A 20934-nucleotide genomic window follows, 5' to 3' on the forward strand; every position below is an offset into this window, starting at 1 on the left:
CATTATTAATCTAATATGTTTTGGGCAGTGGGGACTTAATTGATTTTATATTTATTTTTATTTTTTTTTTTTTTTTTTTTTTTTTTTTTTTTGAAGTAAAATCTCTGTAGAAACGTTCGTAAAGGGGGTGCTCGAAAAACGTAGCGTTCGTACAATGACGATGACGAGTGTTAAAAAAGAGGACCGTGGTTTATTTCAGCTTTGTGCTCGTCCCTTGTTCTCTACGTTTTATTCCTGTTGCCTGAAATTATTTAGCATTCAGATGGAAATTGATTCTCGTCGAAGCATCAGTGGCTTGGAGCGATGAGAAAGAGATATAACGATATAATGCCTTCCCATTCAGTTCCAATCCAATATCTGAAACTGTTTGGAATTTTCAAGTGGCCTCCCTTTATTGTTTAAAGGACAATTAACCTATCTGAGAGAGAACGTTCGGCCAAAGAGAACCCATTCTCAAATCAATTCGCTCTAATTAGATCGACCTTAATAATTAGCTAATGGATCTTCCAATCGTGACACTCGTCATGCATTAACCCGTTCCCTCGCTAACCGCAAACCTAACTGCCGTTCCCTCGGTGGAGAACCTGTCGCTTTATCTAAAATTTCAATTCCAATTGTTTATTGAACAGACGCTTTGTCAAATTTGTCAAATGACTGGAAAAAATTGAGAATTTCTGTTTTCTGTTATTTAATGACGAAGCTGCCTAAAATTAATAACAAAATTCGCGTCAGAAAATTTGCTAATGTCAGCAGGTTTGCTTCTTTAAAAAAAAAAAATCGATTATTCTGTGAAATAGAATTCTCGAGTAAAATATAAAATTTTTTAACGTCAGAAGATTTACATTCTCAAATTTCTATTCTATTCGATTTATTCTGTCATCTGCCGGTTTGTTTCTTAAATTGTCGAAAAAAGTATGAATTATTTCGTTACTAATAGAGCTATCAACGATTCGAGTATAAAATTAGTGTCAAAAGATTGTTCAATATCGAGATTTATTTGTTTCTTAGACCATTAAAGAAACTACTGATTTTTTGTCATTTAATAATAGAGTAATTAGAATTAACATCAGAAAAATGAACAATGGCAATAGAATGAAATTTACAATATAATAAATTATGCAAGCTTTTGTTGATACATTTTGCAGAAAAATCATTCAAATCTCTAGAAACGTGCTGTCGTAAATCTAGAAAATTCTCGTTGAAAGATATAAATTGGCCATTTTCACCACTCTGGTATTTCCAGTGTCAATCAATAAACAGAAGGCCAATCATTCACTTGCATATAATACGATGGTTGTTCGGGTATGTTTAAACAAGTCTGCAGAGGATCGTTATAATGATCATTTCACATCTAGAGAAAATTACTATAATAGATATTTGCATACAGTGACGAGACTGCAATAAAGCTACAATAACGGCCATTTATACGTGAAAACAAGTCTGTACAACATCACTATAACGACTGTTCCTAAATCCATGGAACATCAATGCCATTATAATGGTTGTACTGTCGATTTATTGTACACAAGAATTTTCAAATTCAACTCGTGAGCTTGAATTCTAAAATTGAATTCTACAGGGATTCATTGTGAATGTTCTTGGAGTGGAAATATAGAAATTTAAATTAAGAAACGTGTTTATCACAAAAAAAAAAAAAAAAAAAAAAATGGAGTAACAAAATTCTGGAAATTAGCAAATTAAATTAATAAACGTAGACGCAGTTAGCAAGTCGAGTTGGTCATCAATATTTTATAATAATCAGATACGTAGAAATTTGAAAAGAAGACGACAAATTAAGTCTGCCACGAAAATTAGTATAATAAAATTTTAAAACCTCAAAAGAAACTAAATTCGTTATAAATTCCAGTATCGAAGTACAACTATGGAAAATAATTACAGATGTAGACTGTGGATTTTTACACGTATAATTAAAAAAAATAATATATGGAGCAACAAAATTCTGGAAATTAGCAAATTAAATTGGTAAATTAATAAACAAACGTAATCAGCAAGTCGAGTTGGTCATCAATATTTTATAATAATCAGATACGTGGAAATTTGAAAAGGAGATGAGAAATTAAGTCTGTCACGAAAATTACTGTAATAAAATTTTAAAACCTCAAAAGAAACTAAATTCGTTATAAATTCCACTATCGAAGTACAACTATGGAAAATAATTACAGATGTAGACTGTGGATTTTTACACGTATAATTAAAAAAAATAATACATGAAGTAGCAAAATTCTGGAAATTAGCAAATTAAATTGGTAAATTAATAAACAGACGTAATCAGCAAGTCGAGTTGGTCATCAATATTTTACAATAATCAGATACGTGGAAATTTGAAAATGAGATGAGAAATTAAGTCTGTCACGAAAATTACTGTAATAAAATTTTAAAACCTCAAAAGAAACTAAATTCGTTATAAATTCCACTATCGAAGTACAACTATGGAAAATAATTACAGATGTAGACTGTGGATTTTTACACGTATAATTAAAAAAAATAATACATGAAGTAGCAAAATTCTGGAAATTAGCAAATTAAATTGGTAAATTAATAAACAGACGTAATCAGCAAGTCGAGTTGGTCATCAATATTTTACAATAATCAGATACGTGGAAATTTGAAAATGAGATGAGAAATTAAGTCTGTCACGAAAATTACTGTAATAAAATTTTAAAACCTCAAAAGAAACTAAATTCGTTATAAATTCCACTATCGAAGTACAACTATGGAAAACAATTACAGACTGGGGATTTTTACACGCATAATTTAAAAAAAAAGAATGAAACTTAAATTGACAATTATTTCATTTATTAAATTTCATTTATTAAATATTAAGCGACGTTTTTGCATATTTTTCTCATTTGCCTATTATTGTATTGCATTTTCACGATTCCTAAATCCACGGAAATCCATCGTTTCGAAATTTAATCGTAAAATAATTATAAAAACACGGGGGACATTTTCAAACAAACAACGTGCAAACGTGTTTTTGCAAATGTCGATTGCAGTGACCAATTAATACCGAGAGAGAGAGAGAGAGAGAGAGAGAAAGAGAAAAGTCAATGAAAACACCGAAGGAAAAAGGATGGTTGATCGTGATCGAGAGGTATGGGAAATAAAAAAAAAAAAAAAAATGAAAAAAAAAATAAAAAAGAAAAGCGTGGGGAACAGACGGGCCGCTGTTCGATTGTGCCCGATGTAAATTAATTCGGTCAACGGAATCGATTGTGTTATAACTTGGGGCAACGAGGGGGAGCGTGAAAACGGGAGGATCCTCGGTCGTCAGTCTATTTCGCGATGCGTCCCGCTCGAAATGTTAGGGTCGAACGAACGAACGAACGAGCGAGCGAGCGAACGCCTGCTCACCCGTGCTACCAATTTTAGACAATCTTCTCTCTCTCTCGCGTCGTTCTTCGCACGTTGTTTGATCGTTTCTCGGAATTAATGTAACGGCCGTTACGTATTCTCGGTTGGTGATTCGATCGATCGAGCGCTTGTTTATAATTGCAATTGATAGGAGAATTCGAAGTTTGTTCTATAATAGTTGGCTGGCGGCACCGAGCGTGTTTCGCCTAGAACTTCGGCGTTTATTAGCGGTGCACTGTGGTTTGTTTTGACGAGCGTTGATCGTGATCTTGAAAATAAATTGCTCGCGTGAGCGTCGTCTTTTTGATGTTTTCCTTTTTTTTTTTTTTTTTTTCTTTCGAGATATAGAGAGAGTGAGAGAGAGAAAGAGAGTAATTGCTAATATTTAATATTTAATATGTTTCATTTCTCGCAACGTCGTTCCTTTTTTCTCTTTTTTGTTTTTAACTTTTGAAATTTGTTTCGGGCGGTGTAATATTTTCTGGATGTCGACGTGAACGTTTCCAAGATTTTCTCTTCCTGACCAGTTTATTGTATTTGAAGTTGTTTAGATGCTTGTTACGGTACATAATACATGATAGAATTTTTTTAGTTGCCTAACTTGCGAAGCTACGTGGTTTCTCGTTTTTCTTTTTTGTTTTTAATTTCTGAAATTTGTTTCGGGCGGTGTAATCATTTTCTGGATGTCGACGTGAACGTTTCCAAGATTTTCTCTTCCTGACCAGTTTATTGTATTTGAAGTTGTTTAGATGCTTGTTACGGTACATAATACATGATAGAATTTTTTTAGTTGCCTAACTTGCGAAGCTACGTGGTTTCTCGTTTTTCTTTTTTGTTTTTAATTTCTGAAATTTGTTTCGGGCGGTGTAATCATTTTCTGGATGTCGACGTGAACGTTTCCAAGATTTTCTCTTCCTGACCAGTTTATTGTATTTGAAGTTGTTTAGATGCTTGTTACGGTACATAATACATGATAGAATTTTTTTAGTTGCCTAACTTGCGAAGCTACGTGGTTTCTCGTTTTTCTTTTTTGTTTTTAATTTTTGAAATTTGTTTCGGGCGATGTAATATTTTCTGGATATCAATGTGAACGTTTTCAAGATTTTCTCTTCCTGACCAGTTTATTGTATTTGAAGTTGTTTAGATGCTTGTTACGGTACATGGTACATGATAAAATTTTTTTAGTTGCGAAGCTACGTGGTTTCTATTTTTTCTTTTTTTTTTTCCCCCTTTCTAACATTTAGAATTCTTTTCTTTCGGATTTGTGCAGATTTCATCTTCGTTTCTCTTTATTGCTGTAACATTTTTCATTAATCCCTTGCGCTGACAACTGGTTGCGCGGACCATAACGAGTGACCGAGCCGTATACAGTAATCCGTCGCTTTCTGTTCCTTTCGAACTCGTCGGTACGATATCACTCGATAGAAATAATAAACTTATCAGTTGTTTTGTATGGATTATACTCAATATACATAAAACTGAGAAAATGTTGCAATTTGGAACAAAAGATACTCGACGTTCCAGCGCAAGAGGTGAAATTCGAGTTCGCTAGTTGAAAAAATTTCCGTAAATTACTCGTGAACTTACTTCTCTTCGGAAAGTTCTATCTTCCTGGCAATTGATCTTCCCAAAATTTCGATAAACATCTACGTAATTTGTACGTAATTGCAAAACAGTATGTAAATCTTATTTACAAGTATATTTACCAACTGTTGATGTTTTATTAATGTTTACATCAGCATTGAGTCAATCGATATTATTGCTAATATTTATATAAATATAATTAATATTAAATATTAATATATAATTAATACTAAATATTATTAACACTTAATACTTAATGATATTTAGTATTAATAAATAGTATTTTATTACTTAATATATTAATATATTAGTACTTAATAATAATATATTAGTATATTAGTACTTAATAATAATATATTAACATATTAGTACTTAATAATAATATATTAATATATTGGTACTTAATAATAATATATTAATATATTATTATAATAGGCGGAACAAGTTTTCAAATCGAACTTTTCTCAATTCCTCAACTTGGTGAAGAGTGTTTGCGAACGTTCGGAAAGCAGCATATAATACGTCCGTTATTTTTTCCAGAGTCGCAAAGAGAAAGGAAAAAAATTGTTTCCCTTTAATTTCCATTGGAACTTTATTTGCGCGATATCGCAGTTTCATCATTTCTCTGTATGTAATACGTTCCATATCTTTCGTCCTTTTTCACCATTTGAAAGGAAAAATTTCTTTTCTGCTTTCATCTCTGACGGCCGAAGTTACTTTACTAGAGTTTCTCTTTCATTTCGGATTGTATTTTCCGGATCTTTTTTCGGTGTTCTTACAGGGAGGTATCGAAGACGGGGAGAAGCAAAGTAGTTCACGATCAGATTTCAGGAGACAGAGTACAAGAGCTTCAGATGGCGCGGGACCCACCACGCGAAGGTAGTTTACTTTAAATTAATTTACTTTAGAGACCTCCATCCGGTACAATGATTCATTCGATGTGTGTACTTTCGAAAATTATTTTAATTATATCACAATGATAATTATTATTATAAGTTATCACGTTAAATTCATCAAAACATTAAACAACTTATTCGTCGTGATGCATGTGCACGCTCTCTGCACAAATAATTTTCTAGATTCAACACTTCCAACGCGAGTAGCTTTCCTAGCTAGAAATCCGAATGAAATTTTCGAGAGAGTAAATTGTCAAGAGAGTTCGTATCAAAGGCCGATATCAAAGATATCATTCTTCTTCCTCGTCGTTTCTCGGACGATTGAAAAACTGAACGAAACGATTGTCGAACTCAATTCTTAGATCCTCCATGAAAAAGTCTATTCGCAAGAAGGCGCCGTCACCGCCATCCAATCCGGGCATACTGCGCGAGGTGAGCGAGGAGAAAGAGGACAATGCATCGAAACCGGAAGAGCCGCCAAGACGGAAGTATTCCTCCGACGAGAGCTCCGAGGAGGACACGCGCGAGCTCGAGGGCAACGTTTACACGAAGGCTGGCATGGAGGTGAGGTTTAATTGAGAACTACACGTTCAACACATATTTAAAACTTTTTCCTCGCTCAAAATTGAGCATTTGGATGAACTCGTTGCAGATATCGAGGAAAAGTGCCGGAAATGTGAAGCGTTCCAAAGCGGAGATCGAAGCGGACCCGGAGAACGAGGATGAGTTCGGTTATACTAACAGTACGTACAAATTTTATTTACAAGCCGATATTTGCCAACTGTTGATGTTTTACTAATGTTTACATCGACATTGAATCAATCGATATTATTGCTAATATTGATTTAAATATAGTTATTATTCAATATTAATATATAATTAATACTCAATATTAATGTATCATTAATACTTAATAATATTTAGTATTAATACTACTAATAGTATTTAGTATTGGTTTTTTTAGTATTTAGTACTAGTAAATAGTATTAGTATTAATATATTAGTACTTAATATTAAATATTTATATATAATTAATATATTGATTTTGATTAATTAATATGTTGATTAAAAGAGCATAATATTGAGTCAATTGTTATTATTGCTAATATTGATTTAAATATATTTAATGTTAAATATTAATATATAATTAATACTCAATATATCATTAATACTTAATACTTAATAATATTTAGTATTAATACTTAATAGTATTTAGTATTAGTTTTTTTAGTATTTAGTGCTAGTAAATAGTATTAGCATTAATATATTATTACTTAATAATATATTAATATATTAGTACTTAATATTAAATATTTATATATAATTAATATATTGATTTTGATTAATTAATATGTTGATTAAAAGAACATAATATTGAGTCAATTGTTATTATTGCTAATATTGATTTAAATATAATTAATATTTAATATTGATTATATATTAATATTTAGTATTAATTATACATTAATATATAATTAATATATTGATTTTGATTGATTAATATGTTGATTAAAAGAACATAATATTGAGTCAATTGTTATTATTGCTAATATTGATTTAAATATAATTAATATTAAATATTAATATATAATTAGTACTAAATATTAGTATATTATTAATGTTAAATATTAATATATAATTAATATATTGATTTTGATTAATTAATATGTTAATTAAAAAAACATAATACTGAGTTAATTGTTATCATTGCTAATGTTGATTTAAATATAATTTAAATATAATTAATATTAAATATTAATATATAATGAATATATTAATTTCGATTGATTAATATGTTGATTAAAAGAACATGTAATATTGAGTCAATTGTTATCATTGCTGACGTTGATTTAATTATTTTGTATATTGTTATTATTTTTTTTATTCTTTCGTTCTCTGTTAATCATCATCAATGTTGCGATTTTTATTACAGTGAAAGTACAGAAGAAATATCACTCCCTGGGGCACAAGGTGATACTAGTAAAGGTGGAGAAAGACAGGCGCGGTTTAGGTATTTCATTGGCCGGGCACAGGGATCGAAATCGAATGGCAGTGTTCGTTTGTGGCCTTAATCCAAAAGGGGCAGCTCACAAAACTGGCGAGATTTCGGTCGGAGACGAAATACTTGAGGTACGGCCGCTGTTTTTCACTTTATCATATACTTCGTTATAAATTTTCCATTTTTTCTTTCTTCTGTTAAAATCTAAGATAGATCGCGTAAAATTTGTCAACATTAACATTAGCATTAACATAATATAAATTTGATATAATTTTATATAATATTTATATAATACTTTATGAGACAAAAAAAAAAAAAGAAATATAGAAATTAGAATATTTTAGACGAAGTATCTCCAACGTAGTTTATGAAATTATTTCATTTCCAAATCGAGATAGATTTTGAAGTCAAAATATAGTCACAAAATGTCTACGAAATCTTTTAATAATGTTCGTTGCAATAAAGCAGAATATTGAATGAGAATAGAGATTGAAATTGTGGTTAAAATATAATTAATGAAATGTCTGAAAGATGTTTCGATAAAATTTCCACTGTTCTCGAATCTTTTGGAAACTCGACGAATTACGTACAATTCGCGGAACAACATTCGAAACAATGTGACCTTACATTTTTCTTTCAATTCTTCAAATTCAGTCGAACTGGCTCAGTAATAATCAAATGCCGTTCGTTCCAAAAAATATTTATCGAACCGGCCAAAGGAACATTGTCGGCACACCGTGAATGAAACCACAGAATTGGGCCAAGATCAGCCGGCGTCAGCCGGTTAATGGTCCAGCAAGTGTTGCTTTGCGAAATTTCCGGCCGTCACCGTCAATGTATACAAACGGAACCGCGACGGAGAGTGATAAATCGCGGGAAGACGAGTCGGTTGAATTTTTAGTCGAGCGCACGTGTACCTGGCAAACGTTCAAACCCGATTATCTCACAGACGAAACCTCGAAACCTACATTTTCCGGGTGAATCACCCTGCTGATTCGAGATCATGTCGCGAATTTTCATCGCCGATTTCTCGTCGCCGCATCGATTTCGACTATTCTCGGCTCGACAGTATGATAACTTGCTGATAACTGGAAAATCACTAGTAGTTTCAGTGACACAACATTCGAATATCAAAATAGTCGAAGAACAGAGATTCGAGTGAGGAAAGTCTGACAGAGTGGAAATATTTTCTTGCTTCGTCTCTTTTCAATTCACTTCTTTGATGTAGATTTATATTTTATAACATAAATATTAAATAATAAATTATACATTTTATAATATAAATATTATATAATAATTTTATATTTTATAATATAAATATTATATAATATAATATTTATTATTTATATAACATAAATATTATATAATTTTATATTTTATAAAATAAATATTAACTAATTATATATTTTAAAATATAGAATAATTTTATATTTTATATTTATAACATAAGTTATAAAATAAAATATATATAATTATTTTAATATTTATATTCTATAATATAAATATTATATAATATAATATTTATTATTTATATAACATAAATATTATATAAATATTATATATTTATATTTTGTAATACAAATATATTATATATTTATATATTTCCATACTTTTGTCACAATTTTCTGGCTGAAATTCTGTTCTCAGGTGAACGGCTGCGTTCTGCAAGGACGATGCCACTTGAATGCGTCTGCCATGATCAAAGGAATGGCTGGGACGTGTTTCAAAATCGTCGTTTTAAGGTACGCTTAAGATACTCTTTGCATCTGTACGATTTCATTGTACAAAGTCGACACAGATTCTACCCTCAGTCTATGATTCGAATTTACAAACTTGGCCAGAGTGAAATTAATCGAGTAATTCGGTGTGCAGGAGGACTGCTGCCATTGACGATCTCGCCGTTAAACCCATCGTTCAGTTCCCTCCAACGCTGGAAGATGTAAGTCCCAATTTCGAGAATCGCAACAAACACCACCATATGACTAGATGAAGATAATAGGAATTTTTTTTTAAAGCGCAGAATTCTTCGAAGAAAAATTAAGAAATAGTAGATCACATGTTACGAACAATCAAGCAACAAAGTCAAGTTGAAAAAAATATCTCCTTGTCTTATTATCCGTCCATTGAATTTAAATGAAAGAAAAGTTCAAATATATATCTACATAATAAAATCTTCCACATCTTTCTCCCTCGATTAATTAATAAATCAATTGATCAGTTAAAAAAAAAAAACAGATTAAAGTATCTAAATTATTATCTACATAATCAATCTTCTTCTCTCGGTTATTAATTAATAAATCAATCGACTGGAAATGAAGAAATTTATTGTCTCTCCGTGTTACAGTCTGACATGTTCAGTCAGTACAAAGGAGTACGCAACATACCAGTGAAAAAGGCAAGTTCAAATTCGAGAAGTTCATCACCACTGTCACATTTCGATCATTGTCTCGATTTTTTTGACATTTAGGGCCAATACGGACTGGGTATAATGATCATCGAGGGAAAACACGCGGAAGTCGGCCAAGGTATATTCATCTCAGACATTCAAGAAGGCAGTGCTGCAGAACAGGTAATTGGGTAATCCCTTCTCTATCTTTCATTTCGTGCATTCTGTCGTGCATTCACGTGTACCGCGAATGGCAATTATTCGGTATTGTAATTACAATCGGAGCTGTTATAAGTGCATGCAGTCTATTGTAAGTTCATGTACGTTGCATTTCGTTCGATACGTTGCATTTCGTTTCGTACGTTGCAGGCTGGCTTGCAAGTGGGTGACATGATCCTCGCTGTTAACCTCGACTGTCTGCTGGGCTCGACTTACGACGAGGTAACGACCGTTCAGTTTGTTAAATAATTGAGACACTGTCGACTGTAGTAATTTCTGCTGTATCACTGACGTCTCTCTCTCTTGGGTCATTCTTGGGGTCATTCTTGTTTCTAACAATTCAGAATTGTATCTGTTGACATTAAACGTCTTATCGGAGTTTCAGATCTTAGAATTTGAGAATTTGAGAATTTTGAAATTAGAATTTTGGAATCTCAGAAACGTGGAATTTTAAGATCTCAGAATGTTAGAATCTTAGAGTCTTAAAATCTTGTAATCTTGGAATTTTGGGATTTCGTAACTTAGAATTTTAGAATTTTAGAATTTTAGAATTTTAGAATTTTAGAACTTTAGAACTTTAGAACTTTAGAACTTTAGAATTTTAGAATTTTAGAATTTTAGAATTTTAGAACTTTAGAACTTTAGAATTTTAGAATTTTAGAATTTTAGAATTTTAGAATTTTAGAATTTTAGAATTTTAGAATTTTAGAATTTTAGAATTTTAGAATTTTAGAATTTTAGAATTTTAGAATTTTGAGGTCTTAGATTCTAAGATTTTAGGATCCTAGAATTGTAGAATCTTAAAATTTTAGAATCATGCAATCATAGAATCTTGGAACTTTTAAATCTTCCAAATCTTTTGTAATTTTAAAATTTTAGGATCCTAAAATCCTAGAATCTTGGAATTTTAGAATCGTAAAGTTCTAAAATCATACAATCATAGAATCTTAGAATTTTTAAATCTTTCAAATCTTTTGTAATTTTAGAATTTCAAGGTCTTAGAATTTTAGGATCCCAGGATCTCAGAATCTTAGAATTTTGGAATCCCAGAACCCCTAGAATCTTGCAATCTTAAAATTTTAGAACCTTAGAATCCGAGAATCATAGAGTTTTTAAATCTTACAATCTCGGAATCTTAAGAGCTGAGAATCTCTGGAATTTTACAACCAGAGGAGAGACAATTAGTTAAATTTCAGAAAAAGAAACACATTGTGCCCTTTTTTCGCAGGCCACGAATCTTCTGAAGAAAGCAGAGGGCGTCGTTACGCTTACAGTATGCAATCCGAATCAAAGTAAAGTGGCGAAAGAAGAAGAAGACAGAGCGAAAGGCATTATTCCCGAACCTGAAGGTAAATGTTTCTTCCTGAAGCGTCGATTCAAAATCGATATCCAAATCTGAGACTAATTTCAACTGAAATTCGTAGCACCAAAGGAGCCTGAAAAGCCACCGGAACCAGAAGGACCGCAAGATCCAAAAGACTGCAAGATTATTTCTGGCAGGGATACGACGATAGAGTTTCAGAAAGATAAGGACAAAGCGATTGGCTTCATTGTAGCTGGTGGTTCCGACACACCACTGGTAAACTTCATTTGAAATCCTTAAAAACAATCGCTTCAACAGATATTTTCTTTTTATTAACGCTGTTCGTTGTTCTATTATACAATTATTAACACGAACAAATATTTGTTGAAATTTACTATTCAATCATATTTTTGTACCGACTGGAATACAATTAAGTATCACTAAAATCCAAATGATATCAAAACTAATTTTGTGTAATTTAATGTCATTAGTTCAAATTAGATTATTATAGTAAATTTGGAGTCTAATTCGTTACACCAGAATTTCAAAGAATACATGAACCTTTCTATTCTGATTATAAATTGTAAACTGCACTTTGGTATTTTTTGTCACATGACTCTGGTATTCAAAGTACTCCAGAAATTGAATTCATTATATTTTTGTATAGACTGGAATACAATTAAGTACAGCTAGAATCCAAATGATATCAAAACTAATTTTGTGTAACAAAGTGACGCAGTTTAATGTCATTAGTTCAAATTAAATTGTTACAGTAAATTTGGAGTCTAATTCGTTACACCAGAATTTCAAAGAATACGTGAACCTTTCTATTCTGATTAAATTGTAAACTGCACTTTGGCATTTTTTGTCACATGACTCTGGTATTCAAAGTACTCCAGAAATTTAATTCATTATATTATATTTTTGTATCGACTGGAATACAATTAAGTACAGCTAGAATCCAAATGATATCAAAACTAATTTTGTGTAACAAAGTGACGAAATTTAATGTCATTAGTTCAAATTAGATTATTATAATAGATTTGGAGTCTAATTCGTTACACCAGAATTTCAAAGAATACGTGAACCTTTCTATTCTGATTATAAATTGCAAACTGATTATAAATTGTAAACTGCACTTTGGTATTTTTTGTCGCATGACTCTGGTATTCAAAGTACTCCAGAAATTGAATTCACAAATAACGATGGAAGAGTATATACAATATAAGTTGAAGACAATTTCCAAATTCGAGAACTGGAGAATTCAAAGATTTTAGATCGGTGGCTCGTTCGAGTGAATAAAAATTGCAAGGTGATCGGCTTGAGTTTCTCGATTTCAGAAAGGGGTGTTCATCGTCGAGGTGTTCCCGGACGGAGCGGCCCACAAGGACGGACGACTGCAGCCTGGTGATCAGATACTCGACATGTGTTCTCAAAGCTTCAAAGACATGGAGCACGATCAAGCTCACGCTGCGGTATTGAAGGCTTCAGGAACTGTACGTCCGATTCCTGTGCCTCCAATTCTTCACAGAACAGTTCGCCCCTCGCGAACATTGGAATTCACAGTGACTTTTCATTCGCAGATCACAATGTTGGTGCATCGACCCCCATCTGACAAAGGTGAAGAGATAATCGAGGTTGAATTACAGAAGAAGTCGGGCAAAGGAGCTGGCCTCTGCTTGACGGGATACAAGAGTGGAAAAGGAGCATACGTGTCAGACTTGGTACGTTCCCTCGTATTTTTCAGAATAATTAACTATTCTTTCGTCCCTTCGTTTGTCAATTTGTCACAATTTTCTCATGGAATGAGTGTAAAGTGTGTTGAACAGATCGTGGAATTGGATATCTGTATATCCAACGAGAATAGATTGTGCCTAGAAATTTAATTTATTTTGTATTTTGTGATTTTTATTTTATATATATTATTATATATTTATATATAATTTTATATATATTATTATTAATATATTATATATATAATTACTTTATTATATATATAGATATATATATAATTTTATATATATTATTATTAATATATTTTATATATAATTACTTTATTATATATATAGATATATATAATTTTATATATATTATTATTAACATATTTTATATATATATAATTATTTTATATTTTTATTATTTATTATATATATAATATATTTATATATAATTTTATATATATTATTATTAATATATTTTATATACATTATTTATTTTAATTTGCAACTAATTTGTAAATTTAATTATTTATTCTATATATATACAATTATTTTATATTTCTATTATTTATTATATATATATATAACTATATATATTATTATTAACATATTTTATATATATAATTATTTTATTATATATATAGATATATAATATATTTATATATAATTTTATATATATTATTATTAATAAATTTTATATACATTTATATTTATTTTGTAATTTTAATTTGCAACTAATTTGAAAATTTAATTATTTATCCTTTCATCGTAGGTTTTCGCAATTTGAACGTCAGTTTATTATTAATTCGTCAAGGGACGAATCAAATTGGGAAACCAAGGGAGGGATGAGGGTTAGAAATATTTTAATACACGTTTACATTGTACTGGACTGTTTCTGCTTTTTCATCAATCTCCCGTAATTTTTTTTTTTTTTTTTTATTACAAATCCACTCTCCCGTAATTTCTTTTTATTACAAATCCACTTGCACGGAGAATGAAAATTTGTTGAAACTGCGCGGTTCTTGTTCAGTTGCCCGGTGGCAGCGCTTTGGAAAGTGGGAAGATCTGCAAGGGCGACCGAGTGGTGGCTGTCGGCGGCCAGGACGTTCGCGAAGCTCCCGTGGAGGATATCGCTGTCCACGTGAAAGTTTCCAACCCGGTGCAATTGAAGCTGGCTAGGTTCAAATCCGCTAAGCAATGACAGGTACGTATTTTACAAACATCGATTCACTTTAACCATATTACTCTCAACAATATATAAAAGCCGCGAATACATTCAAAGTTCTATTTTCCAATGAATGAAACTTATTTCTCTTTACGTTGTTGATTGACATTTATGTCAGTCAGAAAATTATTATAAAATCTGTTATAAAATGACTGGCAAAATGATATTTATACAGTTCGCAGGGAAATGACAAATATACGATGCATGATAAAATGAAAGATATACTCGGAAGGAATTTCTGAAAAATTGCACATTTATCAGTTTTATGTTATATAATATTTTATATATTTATATTTTATATTATATAATATTTTTAATATTTATATAATATCAATATAATATTAATATAATATTTTTAATATTTATATTTATATTTTATATTATATAATATACATAATATAATCAAATGTACATTATTATATCTACAAGTACTTGTGTGAAAAATTTTATAACATAATAATTGTAAGTAATCATTATTATAATGTAATAATTTGTCCAGGGTTCTGCAGGCGGAACTCGGAAAGCAAGAATTCCCACCAGAAACCACGGACTCTAGTGTGATATAACTGACTATACCAAAGTAACTATAAATACCGTATATTTACCGTATAAGTAACGCTAATTCTAGAGGAAGGAACAAAGGGAAATGCAATTATACGTACGACGGTATACATATATATTATAAATATATATATATCTTGAATCTGTGACACGATTCGAACATTTCAAATCGTGTTCAGATCGAAGGATATTTCAGATCTAGACATTTCGAGTGTCTCACACGCGATTTTATAGAGAAAAAGAAAAGAAAAAGATGAGAAAAAGAAACACACTGTCTCGATAATTATCTAATATAAAAAAAATTGATACGTCTGCGCGATGATTTATCGACGATCCCGAAAGATTTCGTTTGCCACGGTTCAACATCCGAGTAGTCGATAGAAATACTTCGCGAGGCCCGTTATATACACTTATTAGACTTAATAAACACAGAGTATTTATGCAGTTAGAGCGATATTATATTATATATATTGTAATAGCCACGTGGACGTGTATCACGGTGAAACGAGGTTCGCGAAAGAGGTTGAAACTCGTGGAAAATTTATACTTAGAAAAATCGACTTTTTGAAGAAAAAGAAAAAAAAAAAAAGAAACATGAAGACAATGAAACGTTTTCTCTGTTAAAATCTGTTTCTCTGTCAATTTTTATTAATATAGAGAAGCTGTTTAATATACTTCCGTTGACAAAGAAGAATTTTGCGGATTTTGAATAAAATAAGAAACAGATTAAATCGAAGGTAAATTCAAGGAAAGAAATTAGGACGAATAACCTCGAGAGATGTTACTAAGGAAATCTCTCTAATATATCCCTTGAAAACTAGTAAACTAGCAAACATGAATCTAAAGACACAGCGCTGTATGAATATATTCGATAAAATCGAATGAAAATATTTGGAGGCCGAAGGTATGTATAATTTATCATGTAGGAGGTAAATATTCGAAAATAGAATACTCTAGCAATTATTAAAAAAAATATCAAAGATACTTAATGAAAAAAAAGAGAAGAAAAAGATTTAACGAAACTAGAAAATTTAAACAGTTTCAGTTGATCTTGCTCGCGTTATTAAAATAGATCCTAAAAGAGAATTTACATTTGTGAAATGGTTATATGAATGGTTAATAAAAAAAAAAAAAGGAAAGAAAGAAATATCTCGAGTAAATTCATAAATCTAGAATAATTCTGCAAGCTCCGGAGAAAGGAGGAAAACCGAAAAATGTCAGAGAGATCGATCGATATGTTTTCAGGAGTTCCCACCTCTTTCCAGGCCAATTCCAACCGTGTCTTCATACGAACAGAGATATCTCGCTTGTACGTTTCGTATCACTTACGTTTAAGTTAGGCGACTTAGGGACTTAGGCTAGCGAACGATCGCGCACGACCGACCGTATCGAACATTGTCGAAACGCGTAACAAACAGAGAAAAACAAAACGCGAGGAATTAACATCGGAACGTTCGTTCGAGGAAACAAAAGAAAAGAAAGAAACAAATTCTAACTTCCTTCGTGATCGAGTGATCTAACAAAGAACCCTAATCTAACTTGAAAAGAAAAAAAAAAAAAAGAGAAATAAAAACCCGTGGGTTCGATGAAACGAAACACGATTGAGCCTCGTTGCATTTTTAACGACGTGGCGATCTTTTCCAAGGAAAAAGAAAAAGAAAAAGAAGAGAGGAGAGAAATGTTAAAGGGATCGTTGGAAGAGAGACGACGATGGATTTGTTGAGAGGTTAGACTGGCTTGTTGATCGCGTATAGTTCAATTTATCCTATTATCCTAGTCGTTAGCGTAGAGATCTCCGAATGAGCGAAGAAAAAGCTTGAGAAATTCAGTATAGAAGTATTACGTGGAAATTAGGGAGAACGAGAGGGTTTCTAACCCTGCTGTTCTCTTCGATATTTTTTTTTTTTTTTTTTTTTTGATCATCGTGTATCGTTGAATGTTTCCTTTTTTGTCATGGTTTATTTATAAGAAGAGTGGAATATTCAAATTAACTCTCAACTGGTTGATCCGTTGAATCACGTTTTTTTTTTAAGGAAAATGTCAAATGCGAAATGAAATTGTTACGTCTGAGTCTCGTTAACCTAATAACCGAACCAATAATTCTGGAATCTAACAGTCAAGTCGATCTTGCATAATAACTGTACTTGAGAAAAGAAATCGTGCATAGAATTTTTTATTCTCAATTAGTACTCGATTAATAAAAAGTTCAAAAAGGTTTTCGTGAAATAGATACGATTTGGAAAGATTTTTACAAAGTCCAACACCAGCTATTGAAAATTATTGGTTCTAGTGAAATTATTCGAGTCGAATCTTTTCACTTCAATTGATTTTCGAAAATGTAAAATATAAAAATGAAATCAAATATTTGATCAATAGGATTAATTAGAAAAATTAGCGTTCGCCGAGGATGAAAATCAAATATTTTGAAAGCGTCTGTTAAAGAATAATAATTTATTTTATAACCGACCCAAGGGGAACAGCAGGATTAAGAGAGCGTAGCGAGACATTTATGGTCGCGATGGCCGATTTCGCGCGAACGTTCCCGCTCGAATTTATTTCAGGAATGAATATCGAGCTTAAGGTGATTCGATTTTCTTTTGAACTCGATATTCGAGTGTTTGATTCGATTCGAGCGGCATAGAATTTCACTTGCCTCATACAGCACGCGAACGTTTTAATGTTAGTTGCGTCAAAGTGTACATATAGGGTGATTCATTTTCGAATGATGAATAAACGGATCATTCATCATGCACAATTGGATGTGGTGATTATTGGCGAAATTCGGTGAATTACGAGTCGCAAGTTGTTAGTTATTAAATTCACGTGTGAAGTATTACAAAATCACAAATTATTCTATTTGATTCGTAACATTGCAAATTATTCCATTCCACGTGAATTTATAAAATTATAAAAGAGAGGGAAACGTGCAATCTGTAACTTGTGATTTGCCTTTATAATATATAATTTATTTATTATATACTATATAAAATACATTATATATATATATATAATATTGATTGATAAATTATTGCGCAAGGAATCCAAGCGATGAAATGTTAAACAAAAATCATGGATTTTCCCAAAGACAAAAAGATGTGATTTAATTCAACGAAAGGTGAAAATCTGAGAAAGTGAAGAAATTAAATTCCCCTCTCTATTTAAAAATAAAAACATTGGACAAAAGACTCACGTGGTAAATTTTGTAGCAAACTTCATTGTAATTAATTTCGAGACGTCTTAATTTAATTTATTATTCGTCCGATCGTTGTTCAATCATAATTCCAATTCTTCCAATTTTTCTTCTGTTAGTTCAACGAATCAATTACTAATTACACCGATACGACTCGTGATTATTATTGCATCGGCATTAATTTCCAAGTTTCTGACTTTCGTCTAGTGCGCGAAATCCATTTGAAACGGATCACCCTGTAGATATCTATCTGTCAGCGTATGCACCGTAAAAGCTAGCTGTGTTCATTGCTTTTGATTTCGATGCAACCGATATCGAATTGAGATATCGAGGCCACGTCCTAGCAAGATAGTCAATGAAATAGTAAAAGAATCGTGGGAACGTTGAGTCGTACGTTGCTCGTAAATAACAAACACCTGTTTATATATATGCATACACATGTACGTGTACACACACATGCGTATACGTACGCTTGTCGGCTGTAAGCAGTATCGCGATAAGTTCATCCTAATTTATTGAACATCTCGTCCGGTTTCTCAAGATTGTGTTCCCTTTTGTGGGAAAGTCGTGACTTTTCGCCATTTCGGCGAAATAACTCGAATAACTTCGGATTAAATATTTGGAAATTTCGGAGCTTGGAAATTTAGAGAGTTTTAGAGAATTTTAATGCACGAAAGATTTCGGAAGACTCGAATGCTGAAGAATTCGAAGGTTTAAAACTTTAGAGTATCCAAAGAAAGAAACTCTGAAATTCTGCAGCTCGAAAAAATCCCTAAGTTTAATATTTCGGTAAGTTCAGGGAAGGTTAATCTTAAAAATTTTAAACTTTAAAAATCCTCCAATTGCCAGTGAAATTTTAAACTTGAAAATTTTCCAACTTCCATTAATAATAATCATTGGCTCTGCGTCTAACTGTTGACCAATCAGTGTACGTATATGCTGTCTCGACTCACGTTGGCAATCGCTTTTCTTATCGAAGCACGGATCGAAATCAAAGGTAATTCGCAAGGATAACCGTTGCACCAAGCATTCGTGATCGTTCTGTTGGCATGTTGCAAAACGACGTCATGCCATGATGGCGAGGCAACATCGATTGTAAAATAAAAATACAAAAGAAAAGGAAGAAGCAAAAGAAACAGAAAAAAAACTGAAAAAAAAAAAAGAAAGAAACTGTCGTAATGAAAAAGCGTGAACGTATTGTCGACGATCGAACGAAAGAGAGAAAGAAAGAGAGAGAGAGAGAGTGTGTGTGTGTGTATGTGTGTGTGTGTGAGAGAGAAAGGGAGACAAAAAGCGAAAGAAAGAAAGAAAGAAAGAGAAAAGAGCACGAGAGTTGAGAAATTAGAGAAGCTTAGTGCCATATTATAATATATTTGCAGATTACAGAAAATAGATTCAGGATACCGGGCTGAGTATCTTGAAACGCCTTCGAAATTCGGGGAGCAATACAATCGAGCCAATTTTACAGTCAACGACTCGAACTATTGATCATTACGATATGATTCTCGCCATTATTACCGCCATTATGAATTATTGTCCACGGTTATTATGATTACCAATTATGATCACGACGAGATTATATTCTATTCCCTGTTATCCTACCTATGACACTGATCATTGTAGCGCGGCACTCTTATCCGATGGTCACCAGGAGGAAACATGACAAAAGAGAAATAACAAAAATAAAGGAGAAAAAAAAAAATAAGAAAAGAAAAGTACAGAGTGATCTATCGAAAAGTATCGACTGCGATGGTATCGTTGCAGTATAAAACGTCGCTTCGCGCTTGTGCGAGCGTTGAAATCTCTTTACTCTCTGCTTTATCCTCAGAGCAAGGTAAGTGAATGATTATATATACATATACCTCGTCTGCGAGTACGCTGATAAACCAATGATTTTTCTTTCTTGGTCGGTATTTCAGACTCTGAGATCTATTCTAATCTTTAGTCATTTACGCATTTAACTAACGACAAGCTATGATTTTTCCTGGTCGAGGTTTTTTTTCTTACTTTATTTGTGAAATTGATGCAACGTGGTAGATTTAATTCAACGACGATGATGTCGAATTATGCACGTTTCGAAACTTGCACGTTTTCCAATATGTCTAATAATAATATGCCCAAGAGAATTATCAAACGACTCGAAATTTATAATTCCGTTTCAGCTTGATTCCGTGTAAAATTTTAATGAATTTAGTCTTCGATTCACCTTTAGGAGAAAGTTTTGAAGATGAATCGGGGCATCCGTTGCAAATTACTGAAATATTATATACAAAATTTATCGACGAAGTCTAATTTCTAATATTTTTTAGTTTACGTGGTTAAGTAGTCTAGAAAATTTAAATTAAAATCGACAGATACGAGAAAAATAATATGTACAATCCAGGATTTATTTATTTACGCGTAAATTTCACTTTAAAAAAAAATCAACCAAACTTCCGGAACTTTCGGTGAAGGACTAAATTGTTTCAAATTATCTAA

The 20934-nt window shown here is 31.7% G+C and overlaps 1 protein-coding gene across 1 annotated transcript in view; it reads left to right on the forward strand.

Annotated features, from left to right (window-relative positions):
• The window catches only part of LOC122530998, a gene marked incomplete at its 5' end in the record, with an annotated part of 60664 nt that extends 41094 nt beyond the window's left edge, over positions 1–19570 (forward strand). Inside the window, 15 exons of the mRNA XM_043658493.1 lie at positions 5741–5838; positions 6218–6419; positions 6508–6598; positions 7789–7985; positions 9502–9596; positions 9727–9793; positions 10199–10249; positions 10322–10423; positions 10610–10681; positions 11688–11808; positions 11884–12038; positions 13103–13258; positions 13346–13486; positions 14511–14684; positions 15205–19570. Coding sequence (XP_043514428.1) covers positions 5741–5838; positions 6218–6419; positions 6508–6598; positions 7789–7985; positions 9502–9596; positions 9727–9793; positions 10199–10249; positions 10322–10423; positions 10610–10681; positions 11688–11808; positions 11884–12038; positions 13103–13258; positions 13346–13486; positions 14511–14681 — 1719 coding nt within the window. The remainder of the gene's footprint in view (positions 1–5740; positions 5839–6217; positions 6420–6507; positions 6599–7788; positions 7986–9501; positions 9597–9726; positions 9794–10198; positions 10250–10321; positions 10424–10609; positions 10682–11687; positions 11809–11883; positions 12039–13102; positions 13259–13345; positions 13487–14510; positions 14685–15204) is intronic.
• Positions 19571–20934: the final 1364 nt, after the last annotated feature.

Source organism: Frieseomelitta varia, unplaced genomic scaffold (assembly GCF_011392965.1).
Source record: "Frieseomelitta varia isolate USP_RPSP 00005682 unplaced genomic scaffold, Fvar_1.2 scaffold_371, whole genome shotgun sequence".
Taxonomy (NCBI): domain Eukaryota; kingdom Metazoa; phylum Arthropoda; class Insecta; order Hymenoptera; family Apidae; genus Frieseomelitta; species Frieseomelitta varia.